This window comes from Sinocyclocheilus grahami, unplaced genomic scaffold (genome assembly GCF_001515645.1).
Source record: "Sinocyclocheilus grahami isolate Dianchi unplaced genomic scaffold, SAMN03320097.WGS_v1.1 scaffold134.1, whole genome shotgun sequence".
Lineage (NCBI taxonomy): Eukaryota > Metazoa > Chordata > Actinopteri > Cypriniformes > Cyprinidae > Sinocyclocheilus > Sinocyclocheilus grahami.
In genome coordinates this window covers 2784054-2801168 of record NW_015505313.1, presented here as the reverse complement: position 1 = coordinate 2801168, position 17115 = coordinate 2784054, and the positions used below count along the sequence as shown (strand labels likewise).

The window sequence follows — 17115 nt, the reverse complement described above, 5'->3', positions numbered from 1 at the left end:
ATGACACAAGGGTGATTAAATGATGACAGTTTTCTTTTTTGGGTGAAATATCCATTCAAGTTTGCGTTTTTTGCATCTGTCAAACCCCAAAAAAGATCAAACACAGAATCTTTCACTAATTTCTCAATGTCACCTTACAGTGACCTGCCTTCTTTCCAATGTGCCAGGAAATTGGACACAAAACAAGAAAGACAGAGATGTAGTATATGACAGAGCCAATCGACAAAGATGTTTGTGCATGTGTGTGTGTGTTAGGGGAGAGCGAGTGAGCGCGAGAGGGAAAGAGAGGCCTAATCCGGATTAAATCCAATCTGGCAAAGACATCAAACCCACAATACCGGAGCTTCCGCACTGTCAGACTGCGCTGCAAAGAGACAGCACGGCAGCGCTTAACAGATTTGTCCCTAAAGCCTTTTTACTTAATGGTAGCATATTCTCCTGGAATACAATATGCTTTTATGCATGATAGCAGTGGAAATAATCTTAATTATTACAGTGGTAGAAATCATTTCAGGAGTACAGTGCTCTGAATAACCTTCTGCCTAATCCTACTGATCCCTCCTTCCAGGTTCAGGCTTATTTCCAGCCACCCAAAGCAACTTATTTTAAAGCTTATTCTCTATGTCCAGCTCCCATCCACTTTCATTACTTCATTTTTTCTCTGCTATTGTATGCTAGCAAGATGGGGACTTTGGGAGACTGTGTAAGGGGGAGGCAATGGACCACTCATTGGAAAATGAACCGGACAAAGCACTCAATATGGCATCCTTCCCACTTTTCAGTTAAAAGAGCCAGTCTGATTTTTAATTTGAGTTTGTTAACTAGAATCTGCATTGCATTTTTTATGTGCACATTTTGTGAGCTAAAGAATCTGCGTTTATACTACCATTGTTATGCTGATTTGATATATTTCAATACTGACAATCAGTTTTAAAGATTTCGGTCGGTTTTTACCCGTTACTGACATATAAAATAGCTTATTGAGATTTGTCTTAAAGGGAATATGCTTTGGTCGGAATTCCGTTTTGGATTTAAATATCTTTTATCCAACATAAATCCCCACTGATGTCTTTTTATCAGTCTGTAATCTAGAATATGTCCACCCTTGCATGGGCATACAGACAAATGTTTAAGTTTTGTAAAGGGATTCCGTATTTTAGTCCAGTGTCTCATTAATAGAGGCTTTTATCAGTCTGTCTCTGAGCTCCCTGTATCTTTTCTCTCATTCCTTTCTATCTCTTTCACTATTTTCACAAACAGTGAGAAGTAACCATGGTCCCAGCCTACCTGATTGATTATTTGCACATAACAAAGGCATGGGGTTTGGAAATTGGGTTGCATTGATTCTAATTAGGGAAACATTAAATAAGATTTAGCTAGAGATAGCACTTACAGGCTCCCCCACTCCCTGGAGTAGCAGGGCTGGGCTGATTGATCCATTTCTTCCCCTCCTCCAACACACACATACACCTCAGAAGGTAATGCTTTTTAATTTAGTGATCCGTTTTGTCCTCGGACCTCAAACACAGATGCACTGGGCTCAAAGTGATTCGTCTGGACCTTGCAAACACACAGACAAGCACACAGAAATTGCATTGCTGTATTTGATCTGTCTATCATATTGCATTGACATAGATGATTAAACAGCAAATGAATTAATTTAACTGTAAGGGTGTCGCTAATTACCTATTCCAATCTCCCTCACCAACGCAATCCGATCTGAAATGTGTGTCCTTTCTCTCATTAGAGTGACAGAATAGCCCGAACATGAATCTTTATATGCGCAATTCACAGCATAATCCACAATGAGAAAATCATCAGAAGGATGTAAATTTAAAAAGCAGCAGTGGTTCTCAACCGTATTTTATTTTATTTCTTTTTTTATTTATTATAATTTTTTTAAGTTTCACCAAGCATTCAAACTCCATTATTTTGGATTAATTTTAACTGGCCAGCATAAAATTCCCTTATTACTAATAAATCTGTCTTAAAGCAAAACTTGCAAAGAACCACTGCTCTGCACCATCAAACTCTCTCCTAACCAATAAGCAAGTAACCAAAAAAGCTTTTATTTTCGATTATAAAAGGCACCAGGCATTCATTCCTACACCAAAAACAGCATTTTCAGTTCCACAAACACCATCTTTAAGCCCAGAGAAAACAACTCTGCCAATATTTCACGTTATCTGATTGCTTTCTTTGCTACTGAACCAAACACTATATGACCTTGCTGGTATAATCCCAATCTGTTTCTTTGTTCTCCCCTCGGTGTTCAAATACAGTCCCCTTTGGCTGCCTTGCAGATAACAAGATTGTGTCTCACTTGCTGGTGGCGGAGCCTGAGAAGATCTACGCCATGCCTGACCCCACCGTGCCCGACAGCGACATCAAAGCCCTGACCACGCTCTGTGACCTGGCAGACAGGGAACTGGTGGTCAACATTGGCTGGGCCAAGCATATCCCAGGTAGGACATGATCAGAGATAGAAATTACTCACAACTACAGGCAGACTCGCCGTGTGAACCATGCATTGAATGGTCTGGGGGTAACACCAGGGTGCGAACTACGGGAGAGCTAGGGGGAGCTCGGCTCCCCTTAATAAGACATGGGCTCCCCTGAAAACGGGATTTGTGAAATTTTGGGGGGTCTCAAAAAATATTGACAATGTGTTATTTTGACGTGCAATTTCAGTTTTGTGTAATGTGATCATCGTGGATTATTATGTGTAAAATTGCAAAAATATAATTCATTCATGCATGACTGCGAATTAAACCTAATTCACTTCAATAAAGATAACTATACATGCTATTATTGTCATGAGCATCAAGGTGTTGGTGTGCTGCGGTGCAAATTCCACTCATGTTTAGTACTCACTCATGTTAACTCAAAGATTCGTAGAAAAAATATAAACACAGGACTCTGTGGTCGATTCTGTGTTAAGGTAAGGCATGTTATTCGCAATTATGTGTTGTGGCTGGGGTGTTATAGGGCTGCGTGACTCTCGATACGCCTGTTTCACACATACTCCATCTGCAGTGCGTGTGCGTTGCGTTTTTTTTTACGCACCCATGTTAACGGATTAGAGCTTTCACACTGCACGCGGTTGCGGTCCGTCAGTGCGTTCCAGGTGCGGTGCGTCTGCAGCAGTGCAGCGATCGTTTACGCACCGAGTCTATTTTTGCTGTGCTGCACACGCTGAATTAAAGTGGCAGCACTTTGTTCGAGGTAAAAATGAACATGGATTGAGACTGAAATGTAGTAATTTCACAATAAATAGATATAATTAAAGTCTACTGTGTTTCACGGGCTTTTTGGCTAGGTTTAAAACAAATAAAAGTGCACTTTTAGATATACAAGGCAACATATGCACTTGTGTCTTGTGGAGGTAGAAAAACAAAGTTCTTTAAGACCCGCTGCTGGACTGTTTGTAATAAAGATTTAAATGTAAAAGGCATGAGAGCCGACTGTTTCTTTCAGTGGTAAGTTTTATTTAAAATATTTGTGATCACCTAACACAAGAAAGCTATATGCTGTATTCAAATGTTTCCGCTTCCTTGAGCAATTTAATATACACATCTAAAAGCCAAATGCATTTAATACGCTGTTTATATTAATTGAGTTTAAACGTGAATATGTCTGAAAGATTGTGTAACTGTACTGTGATAAAAGTGGATCACAATGCTGAAAAAACACTTTCGCTACGTTTGGATTTGAAATCAAAATAATGAATAAATGTTGTGTTTGTGGTAAACAGCCGCGGATCAGGAGCGGACTGCAAGCGCGTCCTGTGTGAATTTGAAAGCACAATGAGTCCGTGCTGCTTCTGCACCGCATACGTATGTGTGAAACAGGCGTTTAGGTCTAATTGAACAGAGGAATTATGGTATTCTTCTGTAGCCTGATGCTTTGTTTATAGACTATTTGTGGGTGGCTGTTTGTTGTTTCACCTATCAATTCATGTCGATAAAGGATAATAGGGTAAATCCTGTATAGTGATTTATCCTAAAAAAAATAGTAAACATAAACAAAACAAAACAAAAGTAACATGTGGCTAAGTATGGTTATCCATACTAGGAATTAGTGCTCTGCATTTAACCCATCCTAAGTGCACACACACAGCAGTGAACACACACCCGGAGCAGTGGGCAGCCATTTATGCTGCGGCGCCCGGGGAGCAGTTGGGGGTTCGGTGCCTTGCTCAAGGGCACCTCAGTTGTGGTATTGAAGGTGGAAGAGAGCGCTGTACATTCACTCCCCCCACCTACAATCCCTGCCGGTACGAGACTCGAACCCACAACCTTTTGGGTTACGAGTCCGACTCTCTAACCATTAGGCCACAACTTCCCCTTCCCACTTTCTATATAGTGCAATTACAAAAAAAAACAAGTGGGCTCCCCCAAAGTCCACGGTATAGTTCGAACACTGGCTAACACATTCAGTCTAGATGAAAAATTGCAAACCAGATGTTTTATACAGGTTTAAAAAGTCAAATTGGATATTAAATATCTGATGGCAATGTCAGTTTAAACATGAACATTTATAAAAAAGCAACTCTGTAAACAGTGGTGCCCACAAGTCTGAGAATGCTACTATTAATTTCTAATTTCAAACAAAAATTTAATAAATTTTTTTAATTACAAATGATTATTATAGCATGTTACAGATTAAATAAAATATAAAATCGATACATTATTTATTATATTTATATTATATTTTTATTTCTATTTTATATATAATATTTTATCATAATGTTTGATTGTTTTACATTTTTATTTATCCTAACGCTTTCTGTTTATTTTCAGGTTTAAATAAAAAAATTTATTCTACAATTTCAGCATAGTCTCAGACTTCTGTGCTTCACTGTATGTGCAAATTCTGAACAAAAACTGTAAAGTGTTTGAGTAATTGCTGTTTTCAGCAAGTGCAAAACACTCTCCTTAACTCTAAACAAAGCTGTGCCTTGTCAATCAAGGGCATTTGCCATCACCCAGGCCACCAGTGACATGTTCCTTAGGTCAGCATTTTTCCTCCCTCTGTGACAGCAGACAAGGATCAATTTGTTTAGTTTTAGCTCAAATCCTTCCTCAGTGTAGCGCGATGTCTGTGAAGGGGAGGCATTTTCTCCTGCTGTTTCGGCCAACCAGCCGCCTTGTTGAAAGGATTCCTGACATTAGCCATGAACGATAATGGCATGACTGACCAAGATTGAGACAAGTGTCCCCCCTCCTCTCTCTCTACTGCTGCTTATTGCCCATCTCCACAAGACAGAATGAGCAGTTTCCAGTAATCTTCTTAACAAAGCCCTTCTTTTGCATTTAATCTGAGACGGCCCTGGTCACAGACAGTGGCTGCCCACTTCAGCCCTCAGTGTTTGAAAAGAGCTTCCCATAGGTGACTGGCTGTGGAGCGAGAGAAAAATGAGGTAAAGAGAAAGAAAGCTCTCAAATCAGACAATAGTAAGAGTGTTTAACTTAGAGGAGGAGACATAGTGGTAGTTTCACAGCATGTGAACATGCCCAAGTTCTTTTATGAGATTCATTCATCCATTTTCACTAAAGAAAAGAAAAAACAATTTTAACCAAAGATGTTAACACCTTTATTTGCTGCACAGGAAGTTGTGTTGTAGTTCGCCTTGTGCTGTAGATATGACTGTGCTAATACTGGCCCCGGGCAATAGTGCCACACAAGCCATAAAATGAGCTTAAAGCTCATCAGAGTGCCAATTTCCTGCCAGGCACGAGATGCAGGATTGGGAGGTTATTTCTGCTGCTCCATGCCAGATTGACCCAGACTTGCCCTGTGGATTTAATGGGATTTTCGCTGTGTGCAGGAAGCCACACCGCTGGAGCTTCTGGAATGTTGCACATTTGTGTACATAGTATAGACTGCATACTGTAATGTAGCATAGTATGATGCTTATGTTATATTATACTTTAATAGTTTGGATCAGTAATATTTTTTAAGAAATAAAAAAAAAACCCTGAACTGATGCACTGAATTGATCAAATTTGATGGTAAAACATTTTTAACGTTACAAATTTTTTTATTTCAAATAAATACTTTTTTCTAAACTTTCTATTTATTAATAATTCCTGAAAAATGTGTCAAGATTTCCACGAAAATATTAGGCAGCACAACTGTTTTCAGCACTGATAATAATAAATCAGCATATTTGAAAAGATTTACGAGCAATCAAGTAACACTGAATACTGGAAAAGTGGCTTTTGAAAATTTACATCACAAGAATAAATTACATTGTAAGCTATATTAAAATTAAAAAAAATCTGTGTATTACTGTAGAAAATATTTTTAAATATTACTGTTTTTATTCAAATAAATGCACCCTTGGTAATCATAAATTACTTATTAAAAAAATAAAAAAACTTTTAAAGGGAATTATATATTTACATGTACTATATTTATGGTATTTTATAATATACTATAGTAAGTATAGTATGGTGGAATGTAGTGGCCATTATTCAGAACTAGAAAGTTTTCTTGAAAAAAGTTTAATGCTACGTAATCAATGTAGAAATAATACATTTGTCTTGACACATATTTATTAAAACAAATTATCCAAGTTGTGGTGAAAAATATTCATTCAGTTTCACAATTCACTCATTATTGGCCATCATTACTAGAAAAAAAATAATAGTAATGATTTTAGGCCTTCAGTGTTTCATAGCACAGTAACAGAATTAGTTTCCAGTCACTTATTTTTCAAGGCTAATGAGTATCCATTATGTCTCAGTAGGGTTGGGTACCGAAACCCGGTACCAATATGGCACCGGTACCTATGTAACCGGTATGTATTAGAACCGAATCAGAATGCAGATTTCTGTGCCTCATTTTGTTGCCATGCCTGAGCGATCGATTGAAATATTTGTCCTCTGGTTCTCCGAAACGGATGTAAGAAGCATCATCACTGGCACCGCACGTGAGAATAATTTCCAGACTGAGAAAATGCACGTGAACTCAAGTCAGAAAGCTATAATAATACAAATCCAACAAATATTTGTAATAACGTGAGTGTCCATGTTGTTTTCACATTCTGACTTAAAAGCATAACTTGGGGAATGAGAGCATCCAAGGAGCGCGTGAATGCAGTAATTACACTTGCTCTGATGGCAGCAGGTAGCCTTCCGTTAACTAAGATAAACATGCATAAATTAAAATGCCTTAAGCTAGGCCTGGGCGATAAAACGGTATCGATATTTATCGATGGTACACCCTCTTCGATAACGATAGAAACAATTTTCGATATAGCGCACGCTATAGGCACGTGCCCTGAGTGACGCAGACCGCACTCACAAACACGATGCTGAATTGAGTTCTGTGCCTGCCTGTGATGAGGAGATTGTGAATAAAAAAAAATTATATTAGTGGAATTTAAAATAAACATTTGTATTTGAATGCAAAAATAGTACAATCAAATGTTAGGTGTGCGTCTGGGAGTGTCATTAGTGGAGCGCGAGATGCAGTGATCATGATGTAAGTGACGTTGTTGCATTTTAATGTTTTATAAGTCTAGCCCACAAGACGCACATTTGCTGCGTTATTCATTCAAAATATTAGAGAAATATAGTTGCTCAATGCGTAGAAGATCTTGATTAGGTTAAATCCGAAACCAAGCCATTCACACAGAATGCATATTCAGCGTATTTTTTAGATGGACAAATATGACTGCTGCTCTCACGTCTCACACAAGAGATGTATAGAAAGCCATGCAAAGTTAAAACAGTTTAAACTGTTAGAAAACGCGTCACAAATTTGTGGAGGTTTATTCCGTTTCACTGCATCTCATATGTTTTTAAAGGCAATCTGTGTGATGGGCGATTCGGCTCTTTGTATTAAGCAAAGCATAAATACATGATGCTGTTTTGTTCATAATTGCTTATGCAATTTACGAAATTATGTTTGATTATATGAGTTAATTTAGACGTAATGCATGTTTTTCTTTTTATAGACAGTTATTTCCTTTGCGTTGGCAATTTAATGTGCTGCATTATTTTGCTCATTGCGCCCTCCTGTGGCCTCGGGAGACAAGCCAAAAGTTTCCTTCAGACCTATTTAATCTGCATATAAAACATTAGAAATTAGATATTTGTTTTGTTTTTATTTTGTGTTTGACTGTTAAAACAAAACATATTTGTTGTTTGTCTCAAAAAATTGAACATTATAACCTTTTTACTCCAACTGAGTCAAATGCTTCCTTTTGTGATCTGATGTGGCTTCTTGTCACAGAATGAGGCAGAAAATATGTTCCATAGGCTACTTTAAAAAGAATACATCGATTAGCAGATGATTATAAATATACTTAATTATTATGAAAATACCAGAGATGGCTTGAATAACACAGATAAACTATATTGTCGCAGTTGAGTGTTTATTGTCTTTGTTTGATCATTCAAAATGTGTATATGTTCTGTTTACTCAGTTACAGCTATAATAGTGATGCCTTTGTCCATATAAGGGATTTCCTGGAGGGTCATGAGTTCCGCTACTTCTGTTCAGGCACCGGAACCATTTTAAAAGTATCGATTTGGCACCCGTATCGAAAAAAACCCCAAACGATTCCCAACCCTGTGTCTCAGGCTCTATACAAACTTCTGCCTCTCTCTATGTATACATTTGCACATTCATAGCTTTTTTTTCTGTACAGTGTTCATATGTTAGTTCATGTCTGCTCAGAAAGCAAACAGAGGATTCTCTCGATTGGCATCAGAGTTCACATTCTATGAATGATTGCTCAGCAGAAGAGAGGTGATTGTATGATTGGACCTCGGCAGGCAATTCTGTGTCTGTTTGAAGAGGAAGGAGCCCCCTCATCTCCGGAGCAGGTACTCCTGCAGCTCTCATCTCCTCCTGCACCTCACGCTCCAATTGCCACTGTATCCCGATGAAAATTTCCAAAGAAAAGTGTGAGATTCGGTATAAAGTTATCTTCTTACTCATTTTTTTCCCCTTAGAGTGATATTTTTTTCCCTTAACCTCACACAATCAGAAAGACACACAATGACAGACGGGGTCTGTAAACGGCCTCCTGTTAACCTCCCCTAACCTCTCCGCCACAGCTCCATGTGCGCATTTCTCTCTTTTTCAACCGGTTTGTCTCTGCGGTTTCTATGGTACAGTAATTTTTTTTAATCAAATTGATGAAGGCCTCCATTCTCCCCGAGAGTCCAAACCCATTTATGGCTCATGATATGGCGGCTATGTTGCTAACAGACGTAACAAACTGTCAGCCTCTCGCACAGAAGCTAATTTGAAGTCATTAGGTGTGCAGCGTATGGGCAACAATTTGTTACGGTGGTTAGGAGCGCCACTGACATTTCTGAGCGCCTTCGCTTACGATCTGTCCTAGGCGAGGAGCAGGCAAATTGTAAACTAATTTAAACATCACTCAGTATTACTGGAGCTGCCGCTGCAGAGAGCTGGCGGATAATGAAGCAGTCTGTGTTCTGCGGAATGGAGTTAAAGACGCCTCAACGGCAGCTCCCTCCGCCGGCGGCGCAGACACGGCCGCTCCTTTCTGATTGCTTTTTTAATGCGCAGAGGCTTCGCCCCTTCTCCCTCCTCTGATCATTTACATGCTCGTATAGGCCGTGAAAACATTCGATATGGTTTACAAACACACTGCGAGAGAGGGTACCTGAACAAAACCCCGGCGTCACCCATTCCTGTAAACCTGGCATTATGGGAGACGCAAGGATTTGGAAATGTGATATTAACTCAACACGAGGGTGGAAAAAAAGCAGAAAATGACATAATGTAGATTAGGGTGAGGAATCTAATTTGTGAGATTAAAGTATTCAGGCTGTAATTTTATTTTAGCATTTAAGATGCACGGGAGGAGAGGAAAGAGCAAACGTTTGTAGCGGAATGAAAAGCCTGTCCCCTCATGCCAACCAGGAGGACTAAAAACAAATGAAAATGTGATGTATTCAGGCTGTCATTTTATTTTAGCATTTGTAGCGGAAATATGACATTATATTTAATGTTTGTAGGCAGGAACAAAAAACAAATAAAATATAAAACAATATCTGAAGAAAAATAGAATTAGAGGTGGAATGAAAATAAATGAAAATGTGCTGTATTGAGGCTGTAATTTTATTTTAGCATTTGTAGTGGAAACATTACATTATATTTAATGTTTGTAGTGGGAAAAGGCAGAAACGAAAGACTTCTGTAAATAAAGGCAAAAAAAGCTGCGTAAATAGAATTAGAGAAATAATAACACACAAAATTGTCCTGTATTGAGGCTGTAATTATTTTAACATTTAAGCTGTGCAGGGGAGAGGAAAGATAATTTTTTGTAACAGAAAAAGGCGGGAAAAGAAAAATACGAAGAAAAATCTCAGGGGGAAAAAATTGAATTACAGGAGGAATAAAAATAAATAAAAATGTGCTGTATTGAGGCAATTATTTATTTTAGCATTTAAGCTGTGCAGTAAGAGTGGAAACGTCTATGGAAAATGGGGAGAACAAATAAATAAAAGTAAAATCTAAAAAAATCTGTAAATAGAATTAGAGGAGCAATAAAAAAATCTTGCTGTATTGGGGCAGTAGTTTTATTTTAGCATTTGAAAGAGCAAATGTTTGTAGCGGAAAAGGGTGGGAGCAAAAAACTTTACTGTAAATAACAGTAAAGTCTGAAAAAAAAATAAAAAAAATCTGTAAATAGAATTAGTCACCTCACGCCGGCCAGGAGCTATAAAAATAAATGAAAACGTGCTGTCATAAGGTTGTGACATGCCTTATTGTAACACAGTGGTGCACAATGGCGGGCAGTCGCACTTGACTTGACGAGCGGGCTACAAGAATGGCCGGTGCATGGACCGGCACTGGCTTTTTAGCATGACAGGACCCTCACTATTACAGGCCCTTTATGCAGGCTGAAATTGCTCGGGCTTCACCCATTCTTGGTCCTATCTCGGGGACTTTCTCTCTTTCTTTATTTCCCTTTCTATTTTCACTGGCACGCGGATAAGCGCGTGCTAACACAATATGATTGAGCTGTAAAATGGAACCCTGTCGACTCTAATCTCTTTTATGTAGATACCGAGGTACTGCCACACTCCACTTCATTCCTCTGCCTCCCCCCACCTCTATCTTTTTCTCTCTCTCTCGCTCTCTACACCTTCCTGTCCCTCTCTCCCTCGGCCAGGCCTCTCTCTCGTTTCTTCAATTGTCAGGGCCAGTGCATCCGTAATAGGTTCAGGAGAAGGAGAGAGTCATGGAAGCCCGACTCCTATACTCAAATATTGCAGCAAGGTTTCTCGGGGCATAATAAGACGATTACGTGCTCGCCAGACAAACGTGCCGTGGGATTAGCATATTCGCCCAGAAACCTTGTTAGGAAAAAAAAAAAACAGGAGGTGCTTACTCAGTGCAATCTGCAGATGTGATTGAGGTGTCATCATTATTGGCTGACCTGTGTGTACAGGCTTAGTGGCCTGTTCTGGATACGAACAATAGCAATTAAAGTTACCCTGGCAAAGCGTGCGCAACTGCCTCAAGGCTGCAGCCGTGAATGCAACATGTGTGTTTTTTAGTTTTTAGGCTTTATTTATTTCACTCTCACCCTGTCTCAGGCGTCGGGCAGCTGGTGAGATGTCTTAATCAGGAGCTGAGCGAGGGATTTATCTAAAGCATGGGTTTGCTTTCTCCATGAGCTCTTTCCCAGCGCCTAATCTTCAGGATGGGAAAACACAATGGAGATAGAGGTCTTACGATCACTCTTGGCATTGTAATACAGTGCTGGAATAATGCACATTTCACACCAGTGTTTCCTATTATATGTAGGCCTATTATGTTTTATATGTTTCCTTAGGCCTATATATGACCATGTGTATAATATATTATTACTATTATTAATAATAATAATATTAATAAAGCAATAAATCATTAAATAATTTAAAATAAATGATAATAACAATAAAATGGTACCAAATAGAGAAATATATATTGTATACTATATATAGTATATTGTATACATTTATTGTGTATTATTAATATTTTAAATATTTAATTTCATGGTTTAATGCTTTTTAAACATTTTTTTTAATAGAATTTATATTTGTATATTATTATGAATATTTTAAATCTTTAAATTCATAGTTTACTGCTTTTTAAATATTATTAAAATAGAATTTATATTTAAAAAAATGTAAATGTGTATCATTAACTACATATTGTTATATGCAGAACCTATTAGTAAGGGGATTTAAGGTTCTCAGATGTTTAAAGGTACATTTTAAAAATTACATTAAAATAATTTTTTTGGCACAAAAATGTTACTTCATGAGGGCCAGTCAGATACTGCAAAGTCCAAGATTACATTTTATTTTTTATTATTTAAAACAAACAGAAATCTGATTCGATCTAATAGCTTAAAGGGGTCATATGATGCTGCTAAAAATATCATTATTTTGTGTATTTGGTGTAATGAAATGTGTTTATGCGGTTTAAGGTTCAAAAAACACATTATTTTCCACATACTGTACATTATTGTTTCTCCTCTATGTCTCGCCTTCTGAAATGCGTCGATTTTTACAAAGCTCATCGGTCTGAAAAGTGAGGTGTGCTCTGATTGGCCAGCTATCCAGTGCGTTGTGATTGGCCGAATACCTCAAGCGTGTGACGGAAATGTTACGCCTCTACCATACTGTGATGCCCTGTCCGGCCAAAAAACATTAAAGACAAAAACATTAAAACCCATTATAAACGAGGCATTTGCTGCATCCAGTGGGGACATAATTACCGAGTATAATGACTTATACTGTCTTTTTACGCGTTGCATTGCGCCACGTAAACATAAAACCATGTCTGCATTTGTGATCGGAGAAATGACAAACAACAAGCCCTACTCTACACTGCTCAAAACTCACGTTTGAATCGTCAGTGGCAAATCCTTTAAATGAAAACGTACTTGCAGTCTGTGAGTCAGAACAGCCGGCATTGTAGTCAACTCTACCAGGATCAGTAAACAGTCCTCCATAAAATGTGCTGCACACATCTGAATATTTGGGTTGAACTGTTCTGGAACAGTGTTGTAAATACAACTTAACCACTGATTTCTAGTCATGTCCTCTTTTGGAAGGCCAAACAAAGTAGTTTCGCTTTCACAACGAAACACACAGCGTCACACACGGCGGGGTAGAGTGTGCGGAGGCCGGCAGGCTAGAGTGAGCAGCAGCCTTGAGAACCTAAAGCCGGCGGATTCGACGAAGGAGCGTCCGGCGGGCTTGCGGCAGCTACATGTGACGACCCCGGGCTGGACTCCGCTTCGTCCACGGTGAAAGCCGGTCCGGCGATCCACAGCGCAAAGTTGATCTGTTTCCTCAGTGACCAGCACGGATCAGCTCTAGGCATGACGGATATCGTCCTCTTTTGGAAGACCAAACAAAGTAGTTTCGCTTTCACAACATGGCGGCAGCAACAATACTACAGCCAGAATAAAAGTTACACCTTCTTTCTTTGCGTGAACATTTGGGCGGCGTTATGCAAATCTTCCCACATCGTGACGTAGACATGTGGGGGCGTATTAGCACGAGCCGTTTTAGGTAGGTGTGGCCGACTCTTAACTTTTTTAAAGAATATCTCTTTGGATTAGAGACTTTAGTCGTTGCAACTTTACAGATCTTCTTTATGCACCAAGAGCTTGTAACACTCCAAAGAGAAAGGAAAAATTTTAATCGCATCATATGACCCCTTTAAAACAAAGTTTGTGTGTGTGTGAATCATTAAAAGAACTGACTCATAAGAGTCATTTGTTCATGAATCACACTACACTAGAGTGTAGTGCTCTCTCTTTCTTTTTCTTTTTTTTTTGAGTGCAACCAGCAAAATAATAGAAAGACACTCTGATTTGATATCATTCCACAGTATGTGGTCTGCTGTACGATCTATATAATCACATTCGATTCATACTGCTAGTTCACAACTTCTGCTGTGGCACTATGGATTCAAAAGTCACTTGACATCTCATGAAAACGCACAGTCATGTCGATTTCTGCCTTTTTTCTCAGTTTAGTCCCTCCCTCTTTCTCACTCCAGTCTCATTTTGCCTGAACGTGCTTGCTAGTTTTGTCTCATTAGCTCGTGAACCCACTGGAGGAAGAGCTAATCATATGTAAACATAATTATCTGCAAACTGGAGTAAGCCCGCTTATTCCTCCTCGCTGATGTGCGTGCCTGCCAGTGCTTTCCCAAATGTGGTTTTTGGGACCCTCCTCCTCTTCCCTACCCTGGATGAGAGGAGAAAACCCATTCGTGACACCCCTACCCCCACCCGATATCCCCACTCCAACCAATCTCTAAATGAGGCCTTGTCTGTCACCGCCCTCAGCCTGACACACTGCAAATATTGATTAATAGATGCCCTAAGCTCCTTTTAGCAAATCAAATTTTCACTTTTAGCAGGGGTTTCACTCCTGATACATTCAGCAAAGTGAGACACACTAAATTAAGTCTGACACTCAGAGAAAAAGGCTGTACAGACAGAGCAAAGATTGGAGAAATGTGTGTCAAAGAGATTGTGCGTTTTATATTGCTGTTTTAGCATAGTTCAAAGGTCATGATCACATAAGCTCTCTTCAACAATCAATCTCTCTGATTATTATTTTGAAGTGATATAAATCTGTAAATTGGTTATTATAGACAAAACAGGATGGTAGTTGGTGGAAATGAGCAGTTTTCTTCTCAAGGTTTTGTTTGTGGCATACTGTTAAGGGGAAGGCCGTGTCAGCTCACAGTCTACTTTGAAAATAACCACAGCACAGCATACTGGATGAGTTCCACATCTTCATACTGATGTGCTGCCTACAGTCTGTTTTACAGTCTGACATTATTGACTCGGGTGTCTGAATGATGCCTGACTCTACTTTTACCCCATTTCACACGGATTTGTCCTTTTTGTGCATGTCAATATGTGGACTGTGTGTTTCTTTTTCAGTTTTTTTTATTTTTCTAGACTATATCTTTTAATGGTTCAATTAAATTGTATTCATCAAAAAGCATGTCAAAGTAATTTAAATCTTAAAACGTACAATATTAAACAGCAGTGTTTTAAAGTTTAACAAAAAATTATTTTTTTATGGTCATATGAAATGTATTTTTTCTCAAATTCAGATATATATATATATTTTTACTAAATTCTGTTTTACATGAATTTTCTGACTTCCATCTTAATGGTTTCAATAAATATTAATAATCAAAAGCATCTCTAGTTAATGGATAAAAAAAAGAAAGAATAATACAAATTTATTATTTTTCTTTCTTTCTTTTTTCCAGAAATACTGTGTTGTGTATTTACATTTTTCTGCTGAATAAATTCTGGTAAATAATTTTTCTGCTAAATATTCTTTTAAAAATAATGTTATAAAATTAATTTTAATAGTAGTAGTAGTAGTAGTACTATCATTACATTAAGTAATATTTCTGTCACGGTTTCAAGTTAAACAGAACTTTTATTTTGACGGGATGCTGTGAAAAACATTAGGTTTCTGATTGTATATAATATGATGATAGTTTTACTCAAAAGAAATGGTAAAATTCTCATGAAGTGACTCTCTGAGCAGTTCTAGAGATTGTGTTCATGTACTCATACTGTATATTGAGGCGAGTTTAGATAGAGGCGAGATAGAGGCATTGATTTCCTCCTTGACATTAATATAGATGTTCTCTTTTTTTTCTTCCTTTTTGCTAATGGACTATGCATCACAGAATATGGAGTGATTGTCTGTCACACACAATACCCAGCCTCCACCACACCTCACATGTAAACACGCCTGTCTCAGCCTGTTGGAAATGCACCTGACGGAAGCCAGATTTGCATCATGCTTTGTCATGTGAAAACAAATGCAAAGCTCCGCATTATGCACATGTTTATCTGTCCTCCTGCGTGTCGGTTTTTATAAAGGACACATTTGCTTTATAAAGGCTGTAAGAGAGCTGAATAGGTGTGACAGTAACCTTCTGGCCTCTCACCAGCACTGCTTTCTTACCAACCCATCAGGCCCACAGCCAGCGGGGGGCGGCCCTGTGTGATTGCCCGTTGAAAAAACAAGGCATTATTGCTCATTTTTCCCTCTTATTAGTTTGATTACATTTGCAAATCAAATCAATCCATCAGGCAGTTTGTGAAGGGCCACGTCCTGCAATCTGAAAGGGCCTCCTAGTAATCTCCATCTAATAAGATGCAAATGTGTCACATCAGTAAGTAACCAATAAATCATTGCTGTGTCTACGCCAATCATTAACCATCAGAATGAACAGTCAATTTTTAGTATTTTCAATTTGTGATATGCTAGTGGAATATAAAGATAGATGGGCGTAATTATACAAACCAAACTCTATTTCAATCCTCCAATCTCCAACAGCAAATTTGCTGGGAGGTAGAACAGGCCTGTCATCATATTATGATTTTTTTTTTATTTTTTTGGTCTAGAGGTTCATGCAAAGTTCACAGACAGGCTCGAAATGGTCCTCCCCTGAAACCCCACCCCAAACTATCAGTTCAGGGGGGCATCATCTCTATCAGAGAGTAAGCAGGCAGGAAAATGGGATTGGATTTGAGCTGTCGGTTGGCTCTGAGGAATTATAACCTCACATCTACAAGTCCGAACGAGGCTGGGAGTTAAACTGAGGCTTTCGAAGATGTGCAACATATTGCCTCGGTCCTGTACACCAGCCTAATCATGATGTAAATTATTATCGATGCGGTGGCAAGGCGACATGGCCCGTATATGGTCGTGCCCAGTGTGTTGCTTATGAATAAAGTGATTGGCTATGTTTTAAACAGAGAAAGTGTCTTCTTCACACAGTGCAAAGCAGAACAGATCAGCAGTGCTTCACATATGTAGATTTACTGAAAACCTGAAGTGGCATTAAGAAGGAAACTCAGAGTACAAGTGGGTCAATAACGTGACACTAATTTCATTACTTTTTTAGTTATTTGTCCAAATGTATGAACATAAACACAATCATTTGAACTGAACTCTTTTAATATAGACATGTTTTTAATATGATATGAAAATTTTGTATGAAATTCAACATTATTTAAAAATAATAATAATATATATATATATATATATATATATATATATACATACA

General features: G+C 38.3%; 1 protein-coding gene across 8 annotated transcripts in view; it reads left to right on the top strand.

Moving 5' to 3' along the window:
- Positions 1 to 17115, top strand: part of LOC107590918 (estrogen-related receptor gamma-like) — a 176380-nt gene that overhangs the window by 139684 nt on the left and 19581 nt on the right. For 7 of the 8 annotated variants that reach the window (XM_016279878.1, XM_016279880.1, XM_016279875.1 and 4 more), the window contains one exon: positions 2283 to 2465. In XM_016279878.1, the coding sequence (XP_016135364.1) occupies positions 2283 to 2465 (183 nt within the window). The remainder of the gene's footprint in view (positions 1 to 2282; positions 2466 to 17115) is intronic. The other variant, XM_016279876.1, reaches the window with a different exon arrangement.